General features: G+C 31.6%; 1 protein-coding gene across 1 annotated transcript; it reads right to left on the bottom strand.

The window, feature by feature from the left end:
• Positions 1-3: 3 nt before the first annotated feature.
• Positions 4-19,367, bottom strand: LOC134701506 (uncharacterized). Its single transcript, XM_063562656.1, has 4 exons — positions 19,262-19,367; positions 13,412-13,561; positions 3,180-3,336; positions 4-1,507 (listed from the first exon to the last, which is right to left on the bottom strand). Exons 1-4 carry the CDS (start codon positions 19,365-19,367, stop codon positions 4-6), a joined length of 1,917 nt encoding a protein of 638 aa, XP_063418726.1.
• Positions 19,368-23,791: the final 4,424 nt, after the last annotated feature.

Here is a 23,791-nt window from a genome sequence, read left to right as displayed (position 1 = left end):
AATCTAAAATTTGTTAGGTGAAGTATGTTCTTGAAATTCTACCCAGCAGGAATAATCTGAATTAGCTGATGAAAAATCTATATCAGTTTCGTCCGATAAACTTCTCTGAATCACCGACTCGGTCTTGACATGGTGACCCAAATGTTTAGATTTTGAGCTTTCTGTTAAAAGTCTGCCATAGTCCGTACTGTGTGGTTTAAACACAACCCATGTACATTCAATGTTAGCAATATAGTGATCGTATCGCCCTTTTACTACAATTCCTCGGAAAGAATGAAAATAACCTCTTTTTTGCGAGGGAGATGAAGATGAGGGATAACCAGCATCACTACCATACGGGCCATATGTACGACCATAATTCGTTTCAAAAGATATGCTATCTAAAAGAATCCCTGTTCTAAGATCGATGTTTGTTATGACTTCATCCTCATCGAGTTCGAATTCATGCTCTGATAATATGGAGTGGTTAGTTTTTGGTCGGATGCCATGAAGTACAATCGTTTTACTCTTATACTCCATTCTTATTCCTCCAATTACAGTAAATCCTTCCCATCGTGTAATCCATAATCCAACTTTTCTAGGTCGATCACTTATATCTGAAATTTCCTCGAAAAATCTCACCAACTTAAATTGATTTGGTATTTTGTGATGAGGATTTTTTGCATAAGCTTTTGAATTTTCTAAACGTTTCAGAACCTTTGAAAAATTTCTTTTTGGAAGAACATTGTTCTTCAAATTTGAAAAAGCGGATTCATCCATAGTCTGAAAAGCAGGATAATTATTATATAAATCACCCAGATTTATTATTGGTATTTCTGAAAACCGAATAACACTGAGAATATCTTTCACAAATGATCTATCATTGACTTGATTGGCTGTTAATGTTTTACCAATAGCCTCGATGATATGAAGTTCAGGATTGTCGACTGGAATCCCTTTACGAAAAACGGAAAGATTTTTGTTCATAAATAGAAACTTGAGGTCATCATTAGAAAGACTACACAACGCATTTTGATCAACACATGTTTCAAAATTTTCCGATAAACGCAGGATTATAGCACTGATCAAATTGGTAAGGTCAAAACGAAATGCAAAGGGAAGAAGAAACATAAAACTGGAGTTATCGACGATGTTTATCAATCCTTTTTCACATGCGTCCAAAACAAGTGTGACTTGGAGATATGAGGCTGTTGCAATGATGTCTTGCAGTCTTTCAGTACCAATTTCGAGTATTCCAGTATATGCAAAGTTTATGACATCGATTAACGCATCAGGGGAAACAATTCCTTCTTTAAGACAAATATTGCTCTCATGGTTGTTAAATTTTTTATTTGCTTTAAAGTAATCAGAAACATTTGACAAAACTTCATTATGCGCATAGGTTGTAAATTTACCGCACGTTATTTTTATATCACAGTTCTTTTGTTCTTCCCATTCTCTTACTTTCTCCGCTTTGACGGTAACATTAAGACGTGTTTTGAAGACATCACATTTATTACCTGGCTCTCTGTTAGAAAAAAAGAGGAATAATAGTGAATTAATTACTGAAAAGTAATACAACCTTGTACGGATCGATGGATTTTTCTTGCTGTAAGTAAAGCGAAAAATATTTCAAAACTCTCAAGGACTAAAACAAAGAGAACAATAATGCAGATACCTTTAACAAGTTTAACCTCGCCACATTCTGTAAGTGTCTGTCTCAAGCCTACAACTCAGTGGTTGTAGTTGCGTCATCTCTCTTATTTGTATATTTGTCAATGGAATTGAATTAACAAGGCCGCATGCTATTGTTCATTTCTAGATTTTACGGTGTTTTTTTTCTCATTACTGGAGTCCATACGGTAACATATAAGCTACGTCATTTGAACTCTGATAGTTACGTTCGGATGACAGACTGTCGGTATTCCAATGGGAACAAACTGTGCCCCTCTTCTTGCCAACTTCTTTCTTTATTATTATGAGGCTGACTTTATACAGAAACTTCTTAGGAAGAAAGATAAGAAGTTAGCAATATCATTTAACTCTACTTTCCGCTGTATAGATGATGTTCTTACACTAAATAAACAAAAAATTGGTGACTATATTGAACGTAGAGTGCACCATATCACTCAAAACAATTAAAGGTTGCATGCCTTGTGCTATAGTAGTATCTTTATGATTTATTGAATTTTATAATATTGAAAAAGTACAAAGAATCTAAGATGAATGAAAAACATGGAAAGTGTTCCACAAATTAGGACACACACATTTAAATTACTGTCGCACTGAACTAGTTTAAAGATTTGCAGCTTGACGATGAACAGCAATTTATGGATTCAACAATGAAATAACCCTTCTAAACAAACGAATCCATTACTCGCTTTTTTTTTTCTAAAACATTGTTATGATTTAACTAGAATTAGAAGTATTATCACTTATTATATGACATTTATTTTGTACCACGATTTAGTTTGTATCAAATGGATTCATAATACCAAATAACTCAAAAATAAAGTTGGCTTTTAACCTTCTTTGTATACCAAAAGATATCATCTACGAAAAACTTACCAATGACACACGAATAAAAATAGTGCAACGAACAAATTGAGTTAAGGTACTAACTGAAGCGAATTCAGGACCTAAAATTTGAAAGGTTTACCAAACACAACTAAGATAATCAATACCTAGGGTCGAACATTCTTAGTATTTCGACCAAATCAAAGTTTTGTGACCCAATAAATCATATAAATATTGTTCATTGATAAAGATACTTTGTAATTAATTTGTGAAGACAATGTACCATAATACGCTCAACCTATCGCATTTCCTTGTTTAATTTGCAGCTAAATTTGGAAGCAACCATACTTTGTCATATATTCTAAAAAGTTCACAATGACCGTGTGTATTAAGTGTCAATATGAATTGACCGCATCGTGATGGTAAATTTCCTAAAACTATAGCTTTAATTTATCTATTCGTCTATTATTAATGAATAGAATACGATATAAACTGTTTGATTTAAGATTCCATTACTTATTTTTCAACAGTGCAAATGAACCGTTTTGATTTTATTCTATTCAAAGGCAAAATCGTTTTGCTAGTAAATAGCGATTTAAAAAAAAGTTAAAGCATATACTTGAATGGCTGAAGAGAAAAAACTGCTGTAATAGATGTTACTAGGAGGAAATAATTGGGCTTACATCTCATTTGTGTGGATTGGTTCAAACATCAAGTCTTCGTTTTGATGTGTTGTATCTGTGACAGTGTTCAAGCTGTCTGAGAAAGAAATGAGTTGACTGTCCTTATTCCTTATATATATAGGCAATTCACAATCCCTCGAATGTTGTCTAAAGAATGCTAGAAATAAAACAATTCATTTTGTAAATAAATATATAACTTAAATGAAATTTCATAAACAATAACGTACAATTACAATAATAATAATACAAAGACAATTTCAGAACTAAAACAAAATCCCGTCCACCGCGAATAGCTACTTAGAACTGAATATTTATATATTTTGTATGTCATGATGTGAGATTTGTTTGCAAATTTGATTAATTATTTTTCGACTCAAATATACATTGAATAATAGATTGGAAACAACTCAAATTACGAATGTTGCAGTAGTATCCATACGTTCAGACATCTTATACTTTCATGTATCTTACATCCTATCTATTATAATGGTAATATTCTTTACAAAACACAAAAATGTCGACATTCACCTCAAACCAAACCTTTAAACATACTTATTTGAAATGGGATATAGTTACGATACTGTTGTCAGGTCATGAAGGACTACATATTTTGGTTTTGATATTGATTCACTTATAGGATCTTTGCATCAGAAATAAACATATGTATTCTAAAAACCAGGTCTGGGCATGATACGGGCTATGTTCTTTTCATACATTCTATGATGGTATGATACTTAACTACTAACAGGAGGGGATGTACTTGATTTTCATATGATGAAGGCATTAATATTTCAATCAGTTCAAATGAGGTCAGGAGCTGTCATGTCAGTAACTGCTAGTAGTCTTTTGTTAATGTATGATCATTGTCATTTTGCTTAGTTTCTTTTGTTATATGTTCCGACATTCGGCTTGGACTTTTTTTTAAACCAAATTGTACTGTGCGTATTTTTATGTGTTTCTTTATTTTTATTGGCTAGAGGTAAAGAGGGGGGATTGAGAACACACAATACATTCTAAACCCCGCCGCATTTTTGCATCTGTCCCAAGTCAATAGCTTCGAGACTTTGTTAGTTGTGTATGTTTTTTTTTCAATTTTAGCTCATTATATGTTTTGGAGTTTAGTATGACGTCCATTGCCACCTAACTAGTACATCAATTTAGTTAGAAGCCATTAACGATACCAATTTTCCTGCACTAGATGCGCATTTCGACAATACATGACTCTTCAGTGATGCTCGTGGCCAGAATAATTGAAATGTAAAGCTTATATAAAAGGTGAAGAATCTATAATCCTAAAGGTCGAAAAGTATAACCGAATCCATGAAAGGAATCAGAGCTTTGCATGAAAGAGACACTTTCCTTAATTTATAATAATTTCTAACATTTTGTGACAGCTAATTTTTATTTTAAAAAAATCGTTTTTTTCATGCCAGTACCCAGGATTTTCGCACAGCATTGAAGACCCATGAGTTTCCTTCGACTGTTATCTGCTCGTTGGTCGGGTTGTCTCTTTGACATATTTCCCATTTTCATTCTCAATTTTATTGAGATGCTCTGATAAGTTGGAAAAATAGTTTTTTTTCAATTGCACATAAAGTTCCGATTGTTATACTGAATGGCTTTTGAAATGGCAATCCATAAAATCGTAAATAAAGGCAACAGTAGTATACCGCTGTTTGAAATTTATGAATCGATTGGAAAAAAATGCAGGTTACAAATTAAACCTGAAGGAACGCGTCAAATATAAGAGGTGAACTACGACACATCAGAAACACAACATTTAAATGTAACACACAAAGAAACGAACTATATTATAACAATGACTACACATTTATTGTTAATGAAAAAGGAGAGGATGTTCAATACGGTTCGTAATGTCCGGAACTTGGTTTTGTCCGCTTTTGCTTAATGTCCGTTGATTTTGCTTTTTGTCCGACACTTTTGTTTTTTATCCGTTATTTTCGGTCCGTTTTGTTTTTTTCCGATTATTTTGCTTTTGGTCCAACACTTTTGTTTTTTGTCCGTTTTTTTGGTCCGTTTTTCTTCTGTTCAAAAGTTTTGCTTGTCCGTTGCTTTTTGTACAACAATTTTGCTTCTTGTCCGATTGGCTGTCTTTATATCCATTTTCAAATGTGCATAACTTGTGGGTTTCGTTTAAATCTCAATGACATATTTGAAATAAAAACAAACGTTAATCTTTTCCATAAAGAGTAGAACATGGCGTATCTGTTTTTTATAAGTCTGATCAATATGGTTTGAATTTACCGCTGGTAAAGCCAAATATGCTTTAATAAACCGTTCGCTTCGGATTAAAATTGTTATCCTTTCGTTAGATGTGTTTGAGCTGTTGATTTCACAATTTGATAAGGGATTTTCCGTTCGGAGATCTGCATTTTTGTTTTTCTTCATATTCCTAACTTGGTACAAGCATTTCCATACATGTTTGACAGTCGTCTAAAATTCCAATATATTGATAACAATGAGTGAACAAACAAACAGACAAGATAGTCGATATTCTTTTTGTTATTTTAATATTAACTTGCTATAGTAACTATACTATAGTGTTTCATGATCTACATTTCTTTCTAAATATTTTATCTAGTGTGAACTGTCTTTACTCCTGATCAAGGAACTATGTCTATTTTGGACGCATACGTTAACATACCTATAAAATTATTTTTTTGTACCTTATATATTTTTTTCCGTCTTAATTTAATACCATCGGGCCGGAATACCTACAGCTCCTAGGATTGTAATATCACTGTATATCTAGCCTAACTGGATATGGATGTAATGAATTTCAGCATTGGTAACAACTGTAGCGTAGCATGTATCTATTTATTCGCATGCAATTTTTTGCTTCTAAAGTAAAACACCTGTTTTACGACTTTAAGTAACTAGGGGATTTTTTCTTAAAGGCACTTAGATAAGTAAGGGAAACGGAGAGGTTTTAAGGTATACATGCTTTATGCGTACTACTTTCGTCTCAAAAGAACACTAAAAACGTAAACACAGTTCCGTCAACGTAAATGGAAAGAAATGACAATGATAATAATGCCAGCACTACGGGTAATTCCATACAATCACATGAGACAGAGGTGAAGGTCAAATTGAATCGGTTATGGCTCCTTTTGAAGTGAATGCAATTCTCTCCTAATTTTTCTTACTTTGATTTGTAACTTCCAAATCGATTTATGAAATTTATGAAAATATAAAGGCAACAGTAGTATACCGCTGTTCAAAACTCATAAATCCAGGGACATTAAAAAAAATAGGGGTAACAAACTAAAACCGAGGGTTGCGAATTAAATATAAGAGAAGAACAACGACACAACACTAAAATGTAACACACAGAAACGTACTAAGCATCAGACAAATCCCACAAGAATAACAAAAATAACATCAAAACCAAATACTAGTACACGAATTTGGGATAGACAAGTACCGTGACACGTCTTTGAGACATACATGAGATTATGATGTCTTCCAGTTACAACTACTACTGCTCGAATTACAATTTTTGAGAATCATTACAATTGAAAAATTCCGATGCCTTATTTCAAAATTTTAAATCCACTTTCACTTTCTAAATATTATGAAGAATACGGAAAGATGATAAATCAGTGGAAATTCTGTTGAAGATACATTTTCTTAGATTATTTAAATTTATTTACTTAGATTTTAAAGATACATTCACTTAAAATACAAATACATATAAATCTTCGACATAATACAATCAAATTACCTTCGAGGCAACTTCCCATTTCAAAATCCTGATCTTATTACGGGTTTGTCCTACGATGCCTTTTCGGTGTAAAATCTCATCTTTTTGATATGTACGATTATTCATAAAATTTGATCATTAATATGAGTACTCAGGGAAAAAGTAGACTATTTGACCTAAATGACAGTACGTTTATAATAACGCATAAAGAAATAAGCATATAAGTAGACACAGATATATAAAAAAAAATCAAGTACAAATAATTAATAAGGTAATCCGCTTAAACGCTGAGACAAGTAAACAATGCAAGTAGCTAATCAAAACAATCTAGACTAAATGATTTTAATAAAACTAACTGACATAGAATGTCATAACGTTTATCAACTACAAATCGTATTACGTATTAAACAAAAGAAATAAATCTTCTTATATATAATATATAGCTTATACCTCGAATTTGACATGCTAAGTCATCTCAGTACCAGAATCTACGACAAACGAGACGATTTAAATTTTGTAATTATTAATTTCTCCCACTTTTGTAGCAATTTACTAACTTCCCCTCCATATGGGATATACATTTCCCAACTTATTTGTTGTTAAAGAGGTTGCAGCTTCTGTTCAGACTTTAAAAAATGTCACCAGTGTCTAAGCTGAAAGTTGATGAACCAGGGGTATGTCAAAGAACGTCTCGTCCTTGTTCTAAAAAAAAAGTTCAACGGAAGATACGAAGACCGTGTTGGTATATATTCAGCATTAACTTTTAAAATTTAATACACGATGGTCTTGTAGTAGACATTCTTGGAATATATGTTGTTTATCGTCTTAATAACATGTTATATTATTATTTGACTTATCTGGCTTTACTAATATCAGTTTTACTGTGCAGTCTATTTTTGGTGATATCGATTTCCCCCGCTATTGTGTTTATGTTCTATGAAATGTTGGTATTCTTGTCTTTCATTTTTGTGCTTTGTCAATATGCCTTTTTGTGTTATTGTGCTATTGTATTTTTTTGTTATTCTTGTCTTTCATTTTTTTCTAATGTGTTTTGTCTATTTGCCTTTTCATGCTTCGCTGTTACATATTTGTTTGATTTTATAGGTATAAAAGATAATAACACAATTTTGACTGCTTTAACCTTATTGAAACCATTTTTACATATAAGTCTGTTTGTTTTGTTCACACTTTGTTGTCAATATAATGAAATTTGATGTGAGTTTTTGGTGGAGTTTGTGTTGTGTGTTCTTTAGTTTTCTATGTCGTGTCATGTGTACTATTGTTTGTCTGTTTGTTTTTTTATTTTTAGCCATGGCGTTGTCAGTTTATTTTAAATTTATGAGTTTAACTGTCCCTTTGGTATCTTTCGTTTCTCTCTCTTTTATACAAGTGTGAGATTTAGCTAGCTTTAAAACTAGGTTTAATTCATCCTTGTCTACCAAAAAAAATACATGTTCTATGTCCATTCGATTGATGTGTTTGAATTATTTTTTTTAGAGACATTCCTATATGAATTTTCCTCGAAGTTCAGTATTTTTGTGATTTTACTTTTTAGTAAGACAAAAGTTTAACTTTACTGGGAGATACCTGTTTTGTGCTTAAATCTATGAAATTCATATGACTTTAACGTTATCACCTGTGTTACTATTTTTGTCGTTAAATCTAAAATTCACTGTACACTTTATTCGCGTTATTATGAATTACAATTTTTTAGACAGGTATATTTTAATTGTATAATCCGTAAGAAAACTTAACTGAGATTATGCATTAATAGCAAATTACGATAAGATTTGTTTGACAAATTTAAGCTAACATATTACAAAAAGCAAAAAGACAAATGTACCTTGAATGCAACCTCCCATCTTCAGTTCTATATTGTGAGATTTACTTGTGTTTCTATTTTGGTTGTGAAATCTAAGGCCGTGTTTAAATTTACCTATACCTGGTGTTATGTTAGTGAACTCACGCATAAACTGAACATAGTTACGTTCCCATTGATAAAACTCTATGTTTACATGTAATTTAAATCATGTTTTGTCTACATGCAGTCGATAGTCGATGAAGGCCTTGTGTAGGTTAGGTGTACACAAAAACTAGACATTCAGAACTTTAATTTCCCCATGTATATTTAAAAGAGAAACATTTTTTTTTATATAAAATTGATCCTTATAACACTAGTTAATAAAGTTCTTTAAAGAAATATTTGTCTAAATTTGATATACTTATTTGTTATAAAACACTGTATATAGCCTTATTGACCCCTAATCTAGACTCATCCATCATCATTGCCGAACACATAATTCAGTTGTAAAGGTCTTCCCGAATCGAATGGACGTACACACTGACAGAAATATTTGTCACTGGTCTTTATACTCAAACAACGATTCACTCATAAATTCATTACTGAAAAAGGGTGAGATTATTTTTTTGTTTGTGAAGTATCTCAGATCCGTTAACTTTTAATTAGAAATACAAAAACATTACCCCCTCCCTTTGTCAAATACTCCTTGGAGAAAAAAATACCATTTGCAACACACAGCAAAGATAGAAATGTAGTGATCCTTAACATAGCAATTTTTTTCTTCGTCTGTAAGCACGCTGATGTCGTGCCTACATTTTAAATGCGTAATTGAGACATCTTTAAACTACTTCAAATCATTGAAAATGATTTTCTTAAAGGAGAATTCACTTTACTTCAACAAAAGCGGGGTGTTTCTAAGTCAGATTTTTTTTCTCATGCGAAAGTTTACTAATTTTTTTCGATGATACCAATAGAATATTTAAACTATAATGTATGGGGAAACTTTGGAATTCAGAATATTTATTCATTCTAATCATCTGAATGACCTAATTTGTTTTTAAATCAAATTGTGGAAAAATCCATCCCCCTTTTTAAAAGTCAAATGGTTGTTCCTTACTGCTAGAACAGTTGTTCGAAAATTTGAATTCGGTTCTACGTCATGAACATTTTTATGACATATAGTTTACAAGTGTGAACAAATCCTATGTACAGGTAGCTAAACAAGGTGTATAGATGTGAACAAAATTAATGTGAAACTAGGGCCGTGTTCACACCAAACGCCGTGTAGAGTAAAAATGTTTACAATTAGGTTAGTGTAGTGTACACTGGTTTCACATTACATTTGTTCACATCTATACACCTTGTTTAGCTACCTGTACATAAGATTTGTTCCCACTTGTAAACTATATGTCATTTAAATGTTTATTACGTAGAACTGAATTTAAAATTTTTGGAAAATTTTTCTAGCGGTAAGGGAACAACCATTTGACTTCAAAAGGGGGGTGGGGGGATGGGAATGGAAATATTCCGATCCCCAATTTGATAAAAAAAAAAAATGGTCATACAGATGATAAAAAAAATTATTCTGAATCAAGAGTTTCCCTATACATTATAGTGTTAAATTTTGAAAAAAAAGTATTTGAACACCAGCATCGAAAAAAAGGAATAAAAACGTACGCTCAAAAAATCTGACTCAGATACAAAAAAAATAACCCTCCCCCTTTTTTTAAGTTAAGTGGTTGCTACTTTATGAAAGCCATTTTTATAATTTCGATAGTTTGAATATACTAGAGATGTCTTGATAACGCATTAGAAAACGTTGGCTGCAACAGTGTGCTTACAGCCGAAAAAAAAGAGGATTGAGATATTAGGGATCACTACATTTTTATCTTGTCTGTTAGTTTCAAATGGTATTTTTTTCTCCAAGGAGTATTTGGTAAAGGAATAGGGTAACGTTTTTTTTAAATTTATTTTACGTGTTATTTAACGGAACTGAGATACTAGACAAACATATCATTTACCTCACACTCTTTTGAGTCATGCATTTATGCGTGAATCGTTTTTTGAGTAAAGACCAGTGGCGAATATTTCTGTGTACGTAAAGTCGATTCGGGAAGACCTTTTCAAATGAATTAGGCAACAACTTCATTTTTTGTGAAGGGGGAGGGGGGCGTGAGCTGTTGATTTTTTTCAGGACAAATTTTGGTGACAAGTCGGAATCAATTTTAGCATTATATATAGTGGCAGATGAGAGTGAAAAAAAAATAAAAAAATTCAGGGCCAAAAACTGGAAACATTTTTTGTTTCCAAAACAAAATCCAGAGCTCACCACCCCCACCCCTTGCCTTTATGTTTTATACTCGACTATAATAGCCCCCCCTGAAAATCAATTGGTTGCTGCCTTATGGGTTCGGAAATGATGCTGCTTTGAGTCTTGATTAGGGGTTAATAAAGTACGTTAATTGTTAAAAAAAAAATCTGTAAAATTTAGACAACTAATAATAAAAATATCAATTTTACTCAAAAATAGTTTCCTTCTTAAATAAATACACGATAAAACTAATGTCCTAAATGCCTAGTTTTGTATACACTTAACCTACACAAGGCCTACATTGACTATCGACTGTGTGTAGGTAAAACATGATTTAAACTACATGTAAACATTGAGTTTTATCAATGGGAACGCAATTGTGTTTAGTTTACGTGTGAGTTACACTAACACAACACCGAATTTAGGTCAATGTGAATACGGCCTAGTATACATTACATTTAACCAAATGTAAACATGTAAACTGTACACAGTGTTTGGTGTGAACACGGACTTAATCTTCTATGTTCATTGCATTATGAAATACATAACACATTGAATTTATATTGAAATAGTTTTTTAACAGCTACTATTTGTATATGCTTGGCTCAAATCAAGAGCCTCTAATTCAGTGGTTATCGTTTGTTCCTGTGTTAAATATTTTTTAGTTTATTGCTTTGTGCTTGATTCAGGCCATTAGTTTTCTTTTAGAGTTAGAGTTGTTTCCTTGACAATCATATCACATCTTTTCATGTATTAACTGAAGTCCATCGTTAATAGCAAGTTACAATGACATTTGTATGACAACGTCATTTAATCCCTTTTTTCATTTAACCCAATATGAAAAAAAGTAACTTTTTAAAAAAATCTGCTGCAAATGAAGGGCATAAACATATTTTTAAATGTAAATTAGTGTACACATATTGCATGAGTTCTGTAATGATTTTATCTTATTTTTTAGATGCTCCTGTTCAAAACCAATCAAGCAGTACCTACGTATTCAACAACAAAAAGGTTTTAAAGCTTTTGGTTTGATCATTTATTCCGAGCCAAGGTAAAGACAGGAAAGCGTTAGGAGCGCTCGAAATTTATGAAGTGCTTTTTTTTGGCAACATTAATATAATATTGATTCCACTGATGGTGGCCTGTTTGTCACCTAGGGTATCATTAATTTTCAACAAATTCTTACGTTCCTGGCTTTCCTGGCTTTCAAACTTCGACTTTGTGCGTTCTGGGTGAAGGTAAATTCAGAAAAACTCTTTGATCGAATCAAGTTTATAACGTGTTGTAGTCATATATTTTAAATGTTTAGACTTTGTGTTTCGAATGAAGTTAATCCAAGGAAACCACTTTTTGTTTTTTCCTGCACTGAATTAAGCTATTATCTCAGTTGGTTGACTGTTAACCGTCCTGATCGTTTTGAATGTTTTGTTTAATTTTGAGTTTGTTACAAGTTTTTCTCTCGCATCAGTTTCAGCATTTTACATAGTCATTCAGCTCTAAAAAAAGAAATAGAGACAACAACAAAAAGCATCCAAAAACAAAACAAAAACAAAACAAAACATCAAATTATGTTCCTCAATTTCTGTCAACAACCATACACACTTAACATGTATAGTGCTTTTTAATTTGCAGTAATATAACAACAATCGTTCAACAATGTTGGAAAATGTAAAAATATTCATTATTGATAAAAACAGTAAAACCACAAAAATACTGCACTTGGTTTATAAAGGTTTGAAAATTGTATGTCTCTATCTCTCTCTCTCTCGTTCTCTCTCGGTGTGTGTGTTAAACTGACATTACATATATCTTCATGATTTTTCGTTATCGCAAATTAAAGAATGACAACAATTGATAACGAATGAATAAAAAATATTGATGTTCAAATGTTTTTTTTATTATTATTATTTATTTCAACTGATAATCACTGGTCTTCACACCTCAGACGTTCTCTGCCAACTAATGCTTGGTTTCTGAAAAAAAGATAATTATTCGTATAAATGCATTACATTATGAAATAATTAGAGTAATCACCCTCGTATATTTTTCTAAACCAATAAAATCGCAGATCAAATTTATACTAAAGATATGAACAATGACATTTTCACAGGATATCATACTCACTCACACCTTCTTAAGTCAAAATGAAAGTTACAGTAATAATTAAGTACATAACTTGAAAAACATAACCTGAAAAGAACACCAACACAATGGACTTGTGTTCCAATTTTGGAGACATTTAACCTAAAAACTTCATGACAGCTATGCATGAAGGGGGGGGGGGGAGGGTTCTTGTTGACGATGTTGGTGCTTGATAAATTTCAATTCACCAATACTCACAGAAGGTTGAATTAACATGAAACGATTTCATTTACTTAAAGTACAGTACAACTTACTAGAAATACAGCAGGTTTGTCCATGAGAACAGTGGAGAGACGTATCTGAACGGTATTTATAAGGACAATGTCCAGATACGCATTTTCTTCCATCACCAACACAGTTGTGGCTTGGTGCAGGTGCAGGTGCAGGTGCAGGAACATGTCCACCTATAAGATTAAAATGAATGTGGCAAGTTTAAAAAAACAACTAGTTGAGATACATTTTGATCTGCATATTTCTTATTTCGACTGAATGATTGTCACTGAAATATTAAGATTTAATCAGAATGATGCGAAGATGGAGTCAGTTCATCCAATTTATCTAACTAATAGAATCTTATTTCACATTTTAAAGTGAAGTGCTACGACCATAATTCGATCTGTTTGTATTTCAGGTGACAACAAAAGGCAAAACAAATCAACTTCACTAGGTGTTTTTTTAAGTAAACTACAACAAATGAAATATAAAAAAATGTAAAATGATAATATGCATATTATATCGATACAATTGTAATATTTGATTTTGTCTTGAAGATGACATGACTATATTTAACAACTGTTTTTAGGTAATCAAAATAATAGATTACTGTTTAACAATTTTTTTTAGACATTTAGACAAATAAATACTCGAACACATTTGAAAAAAAAGTAAGATGGTGCGGTATAATAATTATCCACCAAAACCCAAATAATGAGGGTATAAACTATATCAAAATTAAATGTGATAGACTCTCTAAGTTTATATTTATTAACCTTTAAATTGTCCAATGTGCTTACTAAAAAAATTCAACATACTTGACGAAACAGAGGTGTTTATTTGATTTCGCAAAACTAGATTTTTGATTACACATTTTATACTGAGCATCAATTAGTATAACATATTTTTCCGTTGCAATCCTAGCATCAAATATGGGTTCTAAATTATTTGAAATTAAAGAAAGGTAAGATTTCCCACATTTACTTTCCGAAATTGATATTGGCATACCATTTGAAATAGATTTATAATTAATTATACCTATTAACATATTAGGCATAACAACTGTTCAACATTATATTTACGTCTTATCGTACATTTATGTACGTTCGCATTTTCTGTATAAAAAGGTAATTCTCATTTATATTTTGGTTTTAAATATAACCAATTTCGCCCTAACATAAACTGACAGTTTTCAACAATTTTTTTTTTTACATTTTATGCTAAATTACTGCAAAATTACATTGGTGTATACTGTACAACCCTTTCAACACATAATAAAACCGAACAAGTAAAAATACTAAAAAATGCGCAACATTCTGAAATAAAATAAAACTCAGAAGTACAAAATTAGATAAAGTCAACAGCAATATACTCGAGAAGGTGGTTGTTATATTAAAATAATAATAAAATGATTTAAACTAATTTACCTGCGTTGCACATCGTAGTGAGTGCTGAGGCTGTAAGCAACAATATCAGGATAGTATTCATCTTGCAATGGTGAAAACATGCACAATGAAGCTGCTTTAAATATGAAAATAAAACATTCATCATACAGACGTGTCACAAATCATACGGAACATTTTGTTACAAGTATTTGACTACGGATTAAAATTTGTTGTAATCAATTAAACAACTGTTGCTTTTGAAAATAGAAAAATAAAATAATCTGTTTTTAATAGCAAGCAATTTAGAAAACAATGCACCATAAAAAAGATTAAAACAAAATAACGTTTTAAAGAGATTTGTTTTTCCAAAACATTAAAGAAACAAGATTTAAGACATAATACGTAGTATAATTATACATGGTTAGTTAAATTTATTACGTTTAAATATCACTAAAACGTGAAACTTAGTTCTAAATACCTATCAAATATCAGATATGCACATTCAGCATAATGTGTTTAATTCTGGGCAAACATCTGCAGATTAATTTTGAACTGCTATATTTATTTGACTGTCCCTTTGGTGTCTTTCGTCCCTCTTTTATCCATAAATTATAAGTAAGATCAACAATTAGCCCACTTCAAAACAAAGGCAAAAGATGTTTGGGGTTTCTTCTGAAAAATGAATACTAGAAACAACATTTTTATGGGAAAGTCACGATTACGCAATGACAAAAGCAAACTAAAAAAATTACATTACTTTTCGTTATAAATATAGATATAGGAAGATGTGGTGTGAGTGCCAATGAGACAACTCTCCATCCAAATAACAATTTAAAAATTAAACCATTATAGGTTAAAGTACGGCCTTCAACACGGAGCCTTGGCTCACACCGAACAACAAGCTATAAAGGGCCCCAAAATTACTAGTGTAAAACCATTCAAACGGGAAAACCAACGGTCTAATCTATATAAACAAAACGAGAAACGAGAAACACGTATATATTACATAAACAAACGACAACTACTGTACATCAGATTCCTGACTTAGGACAGGTGCAAACATTTGCAGCGGGATTAAACGTTTTAATGGGCCCAAACCTTCTCCCTTTTTCTGAAACAATAGCATAACATCACAACATATAAAAACATACGATAAAATATCAATTAGCAGACTTAACTCAATCAAAAAACGTATGATTACACAAAGAACGAATAAATTTGATCTGCGATATCTGAATACAAATGCACAGTTAATTAAATATTAGAGACAAACAGTCATGACCAAAAGGCTATCAAACAAATTCAAACACACTGAGAAATATTTAACCAATCAATGTTCACTTTAGAAAAAAACCGGTTTTTTATAATCTTGAAGTTTATACAAATGTTGTAAGAATAAGTGAAAAATTGAAGATATTACAAATAATCAAAGCTGGTATACAGCCAAGATCCATATAAATAAAAAATGACAAAAAAGCATTATAAACAGCATCAACAGGTCGAATTAACAAGAAAATACGATTTGAGAGTACTCGCAGTTACTGACAGCTAGTTAAAAGCCAAAACCAATTAATAGTAAAAAATCATGCATCAGAGACTAAAATCGACTAAAACACATCACAGGGATTTAGTATTTTAACGTCATTAATAGTCAAAGAAGACATGACGTGTGCAATGCCAAAAATAAATGTATCGACAGGTAGTAGTATAGTGAAGAGCGACTTCTATAGAAATAAAAGTTAACGTGGCTGTGTCCCCTATACATCTCGCCTCAAAAGATAATGAAATTTAGTTATGTTTTAATTTGTTAATGACAAAATCAATATTAGTGCCAATGTGAACTATATTCAGAGATCTAATTACAATATTGGTACGATAACCCTTACTTATAAGTTTGTTTAAAGGTTCGATGAGTTTACAAGGATCACATAGTGATTTCCTCGCTTTAAGTACAATATTACCATAAAATTTAGGATGAGAAATACCATTTTTAATAAGCTTTCTACAGGTATAGCCAAATTTACTAATCAAATCTTTGTATCTATGAAAGAATTTAGTAAAAGTTTTAAGTAATTTATGGTATCGAAATCCCTGACACAGCATAAAGTACGCAACTGGACGGTAAAATAGATTATACTAACAATGAGCACTGTCCTTTCCCGCTGGATCTTGATATCTATATCTGTAACGGGAAGCTTAATACCAAAATGTTTAGTTTTTCATTTTCTATTGTTAATTAATTATTTTTAGATGGTGACGTTATCTTGTCACACAATGTCTGATTTCAACTAAAAGAAATCTCTGTATTACTGAAAAATTATTATACCAGGGTTTTCGATATCACAAACTAGTTCAAACATTTACTTAATTTTAATCATCGATACAAAGACATCATTCGTTAATATCAATTAATATGCAGACATCTAATTATGCATTCAGATATTTCACATCCAATCTTTTATAGTAGTATTCGTAACAATGAACGAAAATGTGGGCATATATCTCAAAAGCCAAACCTATGAATTTCATTTTTACTGTTGGATTGTTTTACGTGATATCCATTTGGCATGGCTCGGTACTTATACATCCCGTCAATGTGTTTGTTTTGTCTACCATTTTTTGCTGGTGTGTTTTTTATTTACCACTTTTTATATTTCTTTGGTTCTAATAAAGTGACTCCGTTCTTTAAAAGATTCCTCCAGTATGATATTGTTCTATCTTATGTCATTATGAGATATTTCTATTATGAATTACAAAATACGTTGAACCACAAACGTCAAAATCATTCAATCTCGTAGTTGAATTATCTATTTGTGAATTCTTATAAATTCTATATAACTTTTGGACTATTTTGAATATCGGTCTATTTCTAAACATTGGCAACAGTAGTATACCGCTGTTCAAAACTCGCAAATCCATGGACAAAAAACACAAAATCGGGGATACAGGCTAAAACTGAGGGAAACGCTTAAAATAGAAGAGGACAACAACACAACATTAAAATGTAACACACACAGAAACAGACTAAGCATTAGACAAAATCCGATGAGAATAACAAATATAACATCTAAATCAAATACACGAATTTGGGATAGAAAAGTACCGTGACACGTCTTATAGTAATGTGAATTCACACTCAAACACAAGAGAAACAAAACGACACAATGGAAACACAACGTTAAAATGTAACACACACAGAAACGAACTATATAACAATGCCCATATACCTGACTTGGTACAAGACATTTTTAAAGACATGCCAAACCTCGAACTTTCATGGCAATGTTAGATATAACATTAAAATGACAACATAATATTACAGTAACTCAATACTAATAAATAGGAGAACATATTAGACAAAGAAACCCTTTTATTCTTACATACTTTTGATTTTTTTTAACCCTGTATGCTAACATTGCCTATTTGAAATTTTTAAATTGTTTGTATGTACATTGAACGACATATATATGTGACGTATAAAATTTTCTGACGTCAGACACGCGCATCAATGAATGTGTTTGTAGATAGATGTTGAATTGTTCCTCTAAAAATTGTTACACGATGATGACTGTTGTACCCATATTTTGACTATTTTATTGATTTTGTATGTTTAGTTAACGCATCATTGTACATATACTGGAATTTGAGGCTGTCATCAAAGTGAAATGGTAAGCGCTATAAAACCAAGATCACTCCACCATTTTCTATATTTGAAAATGCCAGTACCAAGTCAGAAATATGACAGTTCTTGTCTATTTGTTTTTGATGTGTTTTGTTATTTGATTTTGCCATGTGATTATGAATTTTCCGAATTGATTTTCCACTGAGATCAGTATTTTTGTCATTTAATATTTAAACAGACTTTTTGGAAGGAATATAGTTATATTACTTTTGTCAAATCATTAAGGATTGCAATTTTTGGTATCAGTAATGATTCACTCAGAGTATTTGCATCGCAAAAAAAAACACATTTATTTTAAAACAAGTTGTTAGCATGATACGGGTCTCCATCAAATGTTGTACTGACTTTCTGTGCTGTGTCTGATGACTTTTAGCGCCTGGTGAAAACAAGAGAAAGTTCTAGTAAATATAGATGTTTATTGCTTGAAATCAGTAATCAAAGTGCTACAGATTTTACACAATAAAATAGCAAGTCTCACTTGATAATCAATTTAGAATTTCACAAATAAAATAAATTAAGGGACATAACTCTATGCAAATTTTAACTAATCAAATAAAACTTGCCCAAACTCTAATTAATCAAGTGAAACCGATTTACACACCTAACGTACAGGTTAATGCATAATACAATATGTTAAATAAACCAAATCATTTCAACTAAAAAAGAATACTTAATTTCAGATGTATAATAACTTGTTGCTATGGAAACAATTAGCTATCAAGATTAATAAAATCTTTGCCAAACTATCTCTATATTCAATCGTATAAAATCTTATACCAAATACAATTTATTTCTTGCTGGGCAATTAGTACCGCAAAACATACCACAATTTCGACATGAACCATCATCTTGTTGTTGTTGTTGCTGGTGGTGATATGGATTCTGTACTGCTGCTGGCATTGGTTGGCTGTACTGTTGTCCGTTATACATTGGCTGTTGTTGAATATATTGTTGTTGCGGTACAAAAGCATGTTGTTGTTGGTAACCATGTCCTTGTCTATAGTTTGGTCTTTGTCAGTTGTACCTGGTTTTGTTCTGTTGTTGAGGCTAGTTTGGTTTTGCCATGTTAATCGAGGTATGCAGTCTTCTGATTTCCCCCAATGGCTCCTGCATCTTGGCCTCCAGTATTGCTGCAATCGTATCAGCAGTTATTGACGATGCTGGTACAAGTTGTTCTGATTTTTCTGCATTTTCTGCAATTGCCCGTACCTGTTCCAAAGTAGTTGGCTTAGTGAAAGTGTTGTTGACTGTTTTCCCTATCTCCCCTCTGAAACCTTGAATAGCAATACCTATTTTTATGTTGTCAGAAATGTCCTGTCCAATGGGTTTTTCCTGTAATCTCGCCATAAACTCATCACTCTTTCGTTTTTGCCTTGTTTTAATTGGAGAATATTAACATCAAAAATTCCTTGGGATTTTCCAAAAAGTTTCAAAAATTCATCCTTTAATAGCTGTAATGAATTTTGCACAGTTTCTGAAAGTGTAGCAACCATTGTTTTGGAATACCATCTGCCATAAAGAATGGGAAGGAATAACATCGTTGTTGTTGCACATTTTTTGAATGAGGGTCCAACGTATAAAATATCCCCACCATTGTGATGCGAATGATTTCCCATCATAATTGTTGAGGTTGATTCCTGAAGGCATATTAACACTTACTTCTCTTATTACTTGGACTACTGCAGGTGTTGATGCTGTTAATGCAGTTGATACTCTTGATGTTGCTGATGTTGTTGATGCAGTTGATTTTTGTTGATGTAGGTGTGGTCACGGTTGATGTGTTTTCTGTTAATAGGACAGGTACTGTTGATGTTGAAGTCGAAGCTGTTGTCTCTGTTGCTTGTTGATGCACTCTTGCTTCTGGTCTTATTGTATCTTGACTTCGGAGAAGGAAGCTATTCAGTGGTGCTGGCATTTGTATGTTGCTGATGTTGTCTTCTTACTTGTTTGGGACTAGCTTTGGATCTTTCGGTCTCTCCACCAAATGTTGTTTTTCTTTATTTCTTGCTTCTTCTTTTCGTATATTCAATGATGGTATGATACTAAACCCCTAACGGGATGGAATGTATTCGATTTTTCATATGATGAAGACATAGTCCTTCAATCAGTTTATATAAGGGTTGGTAGTTGCTTGTAGTCCTTGTTAATTTATGTATCATTGTTTTTTTTGCTTAGTTTCTTTTGTTAAGTTTTCTGACATCGGACTCAGACTTCTTTTAAACTGAGTATTACTTTGCGTATAACTATGTGTTTTTATTCTACATAGGCATAGAGTTGAGATATCACGAAACAAGTCTAACCCCGTCGCATATTTGCGTCGTCCCAAGTCAGGAGCCTTTGTCTTTAGTTAGTCTTGCATGTTGTCTTTTTTAGTTTATTTATGTCTTGAAGTTGAGTGTGACGTCCATTGTTTTCTGAACTTGACTGGTACAAAATTTATTTAGTGACCAACTGAGGACCACCTGCGGTTACGGAATTTTATCGCAGCGTTGAGTAATATTTTGAATTTTTGACGAATACATTTCTTTTAAATTCATAACTACTATCATCAACATAATAATAATATATACAGGTTATATTATAATATTTATTATTTTTAAGAAATTGGATTTTGAATAAAAAAGAATATTTACCGGAGAAAATTTGCATTCACTTCGTCGAACGTCACGCGCTACTATGTAGAACGTTGATGAACCAGGGGTATGTAAATGAACGTCTCGTCTTTTCATAAAGAGCTCATTGGAAGATACCACAACTTTGTTGATAAATATTCTATATCTGCTGCACAAATTATACACGATGTAGTTGAAGTATTGATTCTGGGTATTGGTAAATTTTAAGGATGTCCTCTTCTCGTTTGAAAAATAACAAGCTGTTTAAACGACTTTTAAAAATCAATAGGGAACGCGACTTTATATTTGTGATAAAATCAATTAATTATTTGGCGGGAAATGATTCTCTCTAGATTTTTCATATATTTAACAACTTACATTTTTTTCCCTTATTTTAAGCATTGAAAAAATAACAAGGACTTTAAAATAATTTAATAAATGCCTAGCTAAACTATGTCATATAACAATTAGCTGAATATTAGAGATTTTGGAGATTTTTTATCAATGATACTACATCGATAAAACTAGAGAATTTCGAATATTTAAGAAAAAGTAAAAAAAAGAAGAACATTCTTCATGTTCTTGATAATGTGCTAAAGTGTTCTTGTTAAAAGTTGTAAATTATTAGTTTTTTTGTTTAGTTTTTTTTTTTGAAATGGCAGATGTTATTTAATAGTTAGTTTCTGTATGTGTTGCATTATCGTTTTATTCTTTTGTTGCACTTCGTTGTTTCTGTTGTTTCGTTGTTTTCCTCTAAAAGTTGATTTGTTAACATCAGTGTCAGTTTGTAACCCATAGTTGTTTTCTATATACCACTGTTGCCTTTATTTGGTAATATCTATGTGTTGGGGGCAGAACTTACGTTTTGTTATTGTGACAATGATATTTGTATTCTTGCCGTTAGTTTTATGTCATGTGCTTTGTCTGCATGCATTTTTATTTAACTTTGTTGACATATTGTTTGTTTTATAGTGATTGATATAAAATCAAAATGTTGACTGCTGCGCTCCCATTGATGACATGATTTCCCTATCACTCGTATGTCTGTTTGTTACGTTCACACATTGTTGACAATATATAAGAATTGTGTGCAACTGTCTAACAAGTGAGAGGTCTAGCAAGCTTTAGAGACAAGTTTAAACAACCATTTTCTACATAAGAAAATGTCTGTACCAAGTCAATATTACAATTCACGTTACACACGATCATGCGCGGCAGATCATTTGATCAATTGATAGCGTTGGGTAAATTTAAAGTATAAATTAATGCTAAAGTAGAGTACATTGGACCTTTATAAGAACTTATACTTTCGAACAGAGAAAAATCCAAAACGAAAAGTCCAAAATAAAATGGCAAAATCAAAAGATCAAACACATTAAACGAATGGATAACAACTGTCACCGACCGTAATACATGTGTGATATAAATGATGCGTGCATAGCACTACTTTCTGAGCTCTTGCAGTTTCTTCAGATTGTGTTTTTCTCTTTTTTTAATGGATTGTTTGATTTTAGTGTTTTTGGGGGTTTCGGTGTTTGAGGTGGACTCTTCATGATCTATGAGGATTCGTCCACTGTTAGTTTTTTTTATATAAATAATTCGAAGTGATGTGGAGCTAGACATGTTTCGGTGACTTCTGTCGTTTTTTTTTAACCATTTGGTTATTTATGATTGGTTTTTTTATCTCAATTATTTCATTACATGCACAGCTTCATTCCCTTAGATCTTTATTTCCACAGCATATTAAACCAAGTTTAATATACAATAGACATAAGACAATATTTACATGAACAATACATTTACATGACATATAGTATACAACAATTGAGACAATAAATTGACAATAATTGAATTAGAGTGACAGTGGTATTCACACGAGTACAAGACACAAGTTCCATAATTTTGGTCGATTATAATAAATAAGCTATGTCACAGATTTTGGTTAATTCAACCAGGGGAAAAGCTAAACATTTAAATTGGAGAGAGATAGACTAAATCAAGGCAAAACAATCGTATAAATAGATTCAAAGACCATAAACAATAATACAACCATCAACACTAAAGATAAAACATCTCTTTAGAATATATTGCTTGATAAAAACAATAATCGTCATTATAAAAATGTTTGTATCTATTTTTTACCCGCTGCAAATAGGAGAAAAGTACAATAAGCTTCGTTTTTGTTTGTGGTGCTCAAAATGGTTTAGAATGTTAAATTTGTCAATCTTCAATTTCATTCATTCATTCAGATCAGAGACGTATTGTATTTCTGGTTATTTAACGATAAAAAAAGTGTTGGTGTACAAACAGACAAAAAACTAGTCATAAATTTAATGTTTTTTTTATTTTATTTATTAAAAACAATAATATATCCTCGTCGTTTATACTATAACTTCCCTCATTCAAGTCTTAACCAATGACATCTGAAAAAATATATAAATATCTTGTAATTGCATTCTATTATGAAACGGTTCGTATAAAATATTTTAGCATTTTGGTCTTTACCAGTAAATTTCATTTTAACCCTATAAAATATGACAAAAAATAAAAGTTAATGATGAAGATAATGATTGCCGACTGTTTCACATCCAGAGACAATCTAAATGCATATTCAAGACGCGCAAAAAATTAACATCACAAAAAAACAGAACACCGAGGAAGATTCAAAACGGAAAGTCCCTAATCAAATGGCAAATCAAACGCTTAAACACATCAAACGAATGGATAACAACTGTCATATTC

Source organism: Mytilus trossulus, unplaced genomic scaffold (assembly GCF_036588685.1).
Source record: "Mytilus trossulus isolate FHL-02 unplaced genomic scaffold, PNRI_Mtr1.1.1.hap1 h1tg000244l__unscaffolded, whole genome shotgun sequence".
In the NCBI taxonomy this organism is placed as follows: Eukaryota; Metazoa; Mollusca; class Bivalvia; order Mytilida; family Mytilidae; genus Mytilus; species Mytilus trossulus.
Note: the sequence above shows the minus strand (reverse complement) of the source record. Positions and strands in the feature narration are given on the sequence as shown.

Excerpts from the sequence above, each read along its gene's own strand:
- LOC134701506 (XM_063562656.1), bottom strand. The coding sequence starts at position 19,367 with ATGTATAACGGACAACAGTACAGCCAACCAATGCCAGCAGCAGTACAG. Across the intron at positions 13,562-19,261 it reads TGGTTCATGTCGAAATTGTG|GTGGACATGTTCCTGCACCT; the intron begins GTATGTTTTGCG and ends TTAATCTTATAG. Across the intron at positions 1,508-3,179 it reads CCAATCCACACAAATGAGAT|AGAGCCAGGTAATAAATGTG; the intron begins GTAAGCCCAATT and ends TTTTTCTAACAG.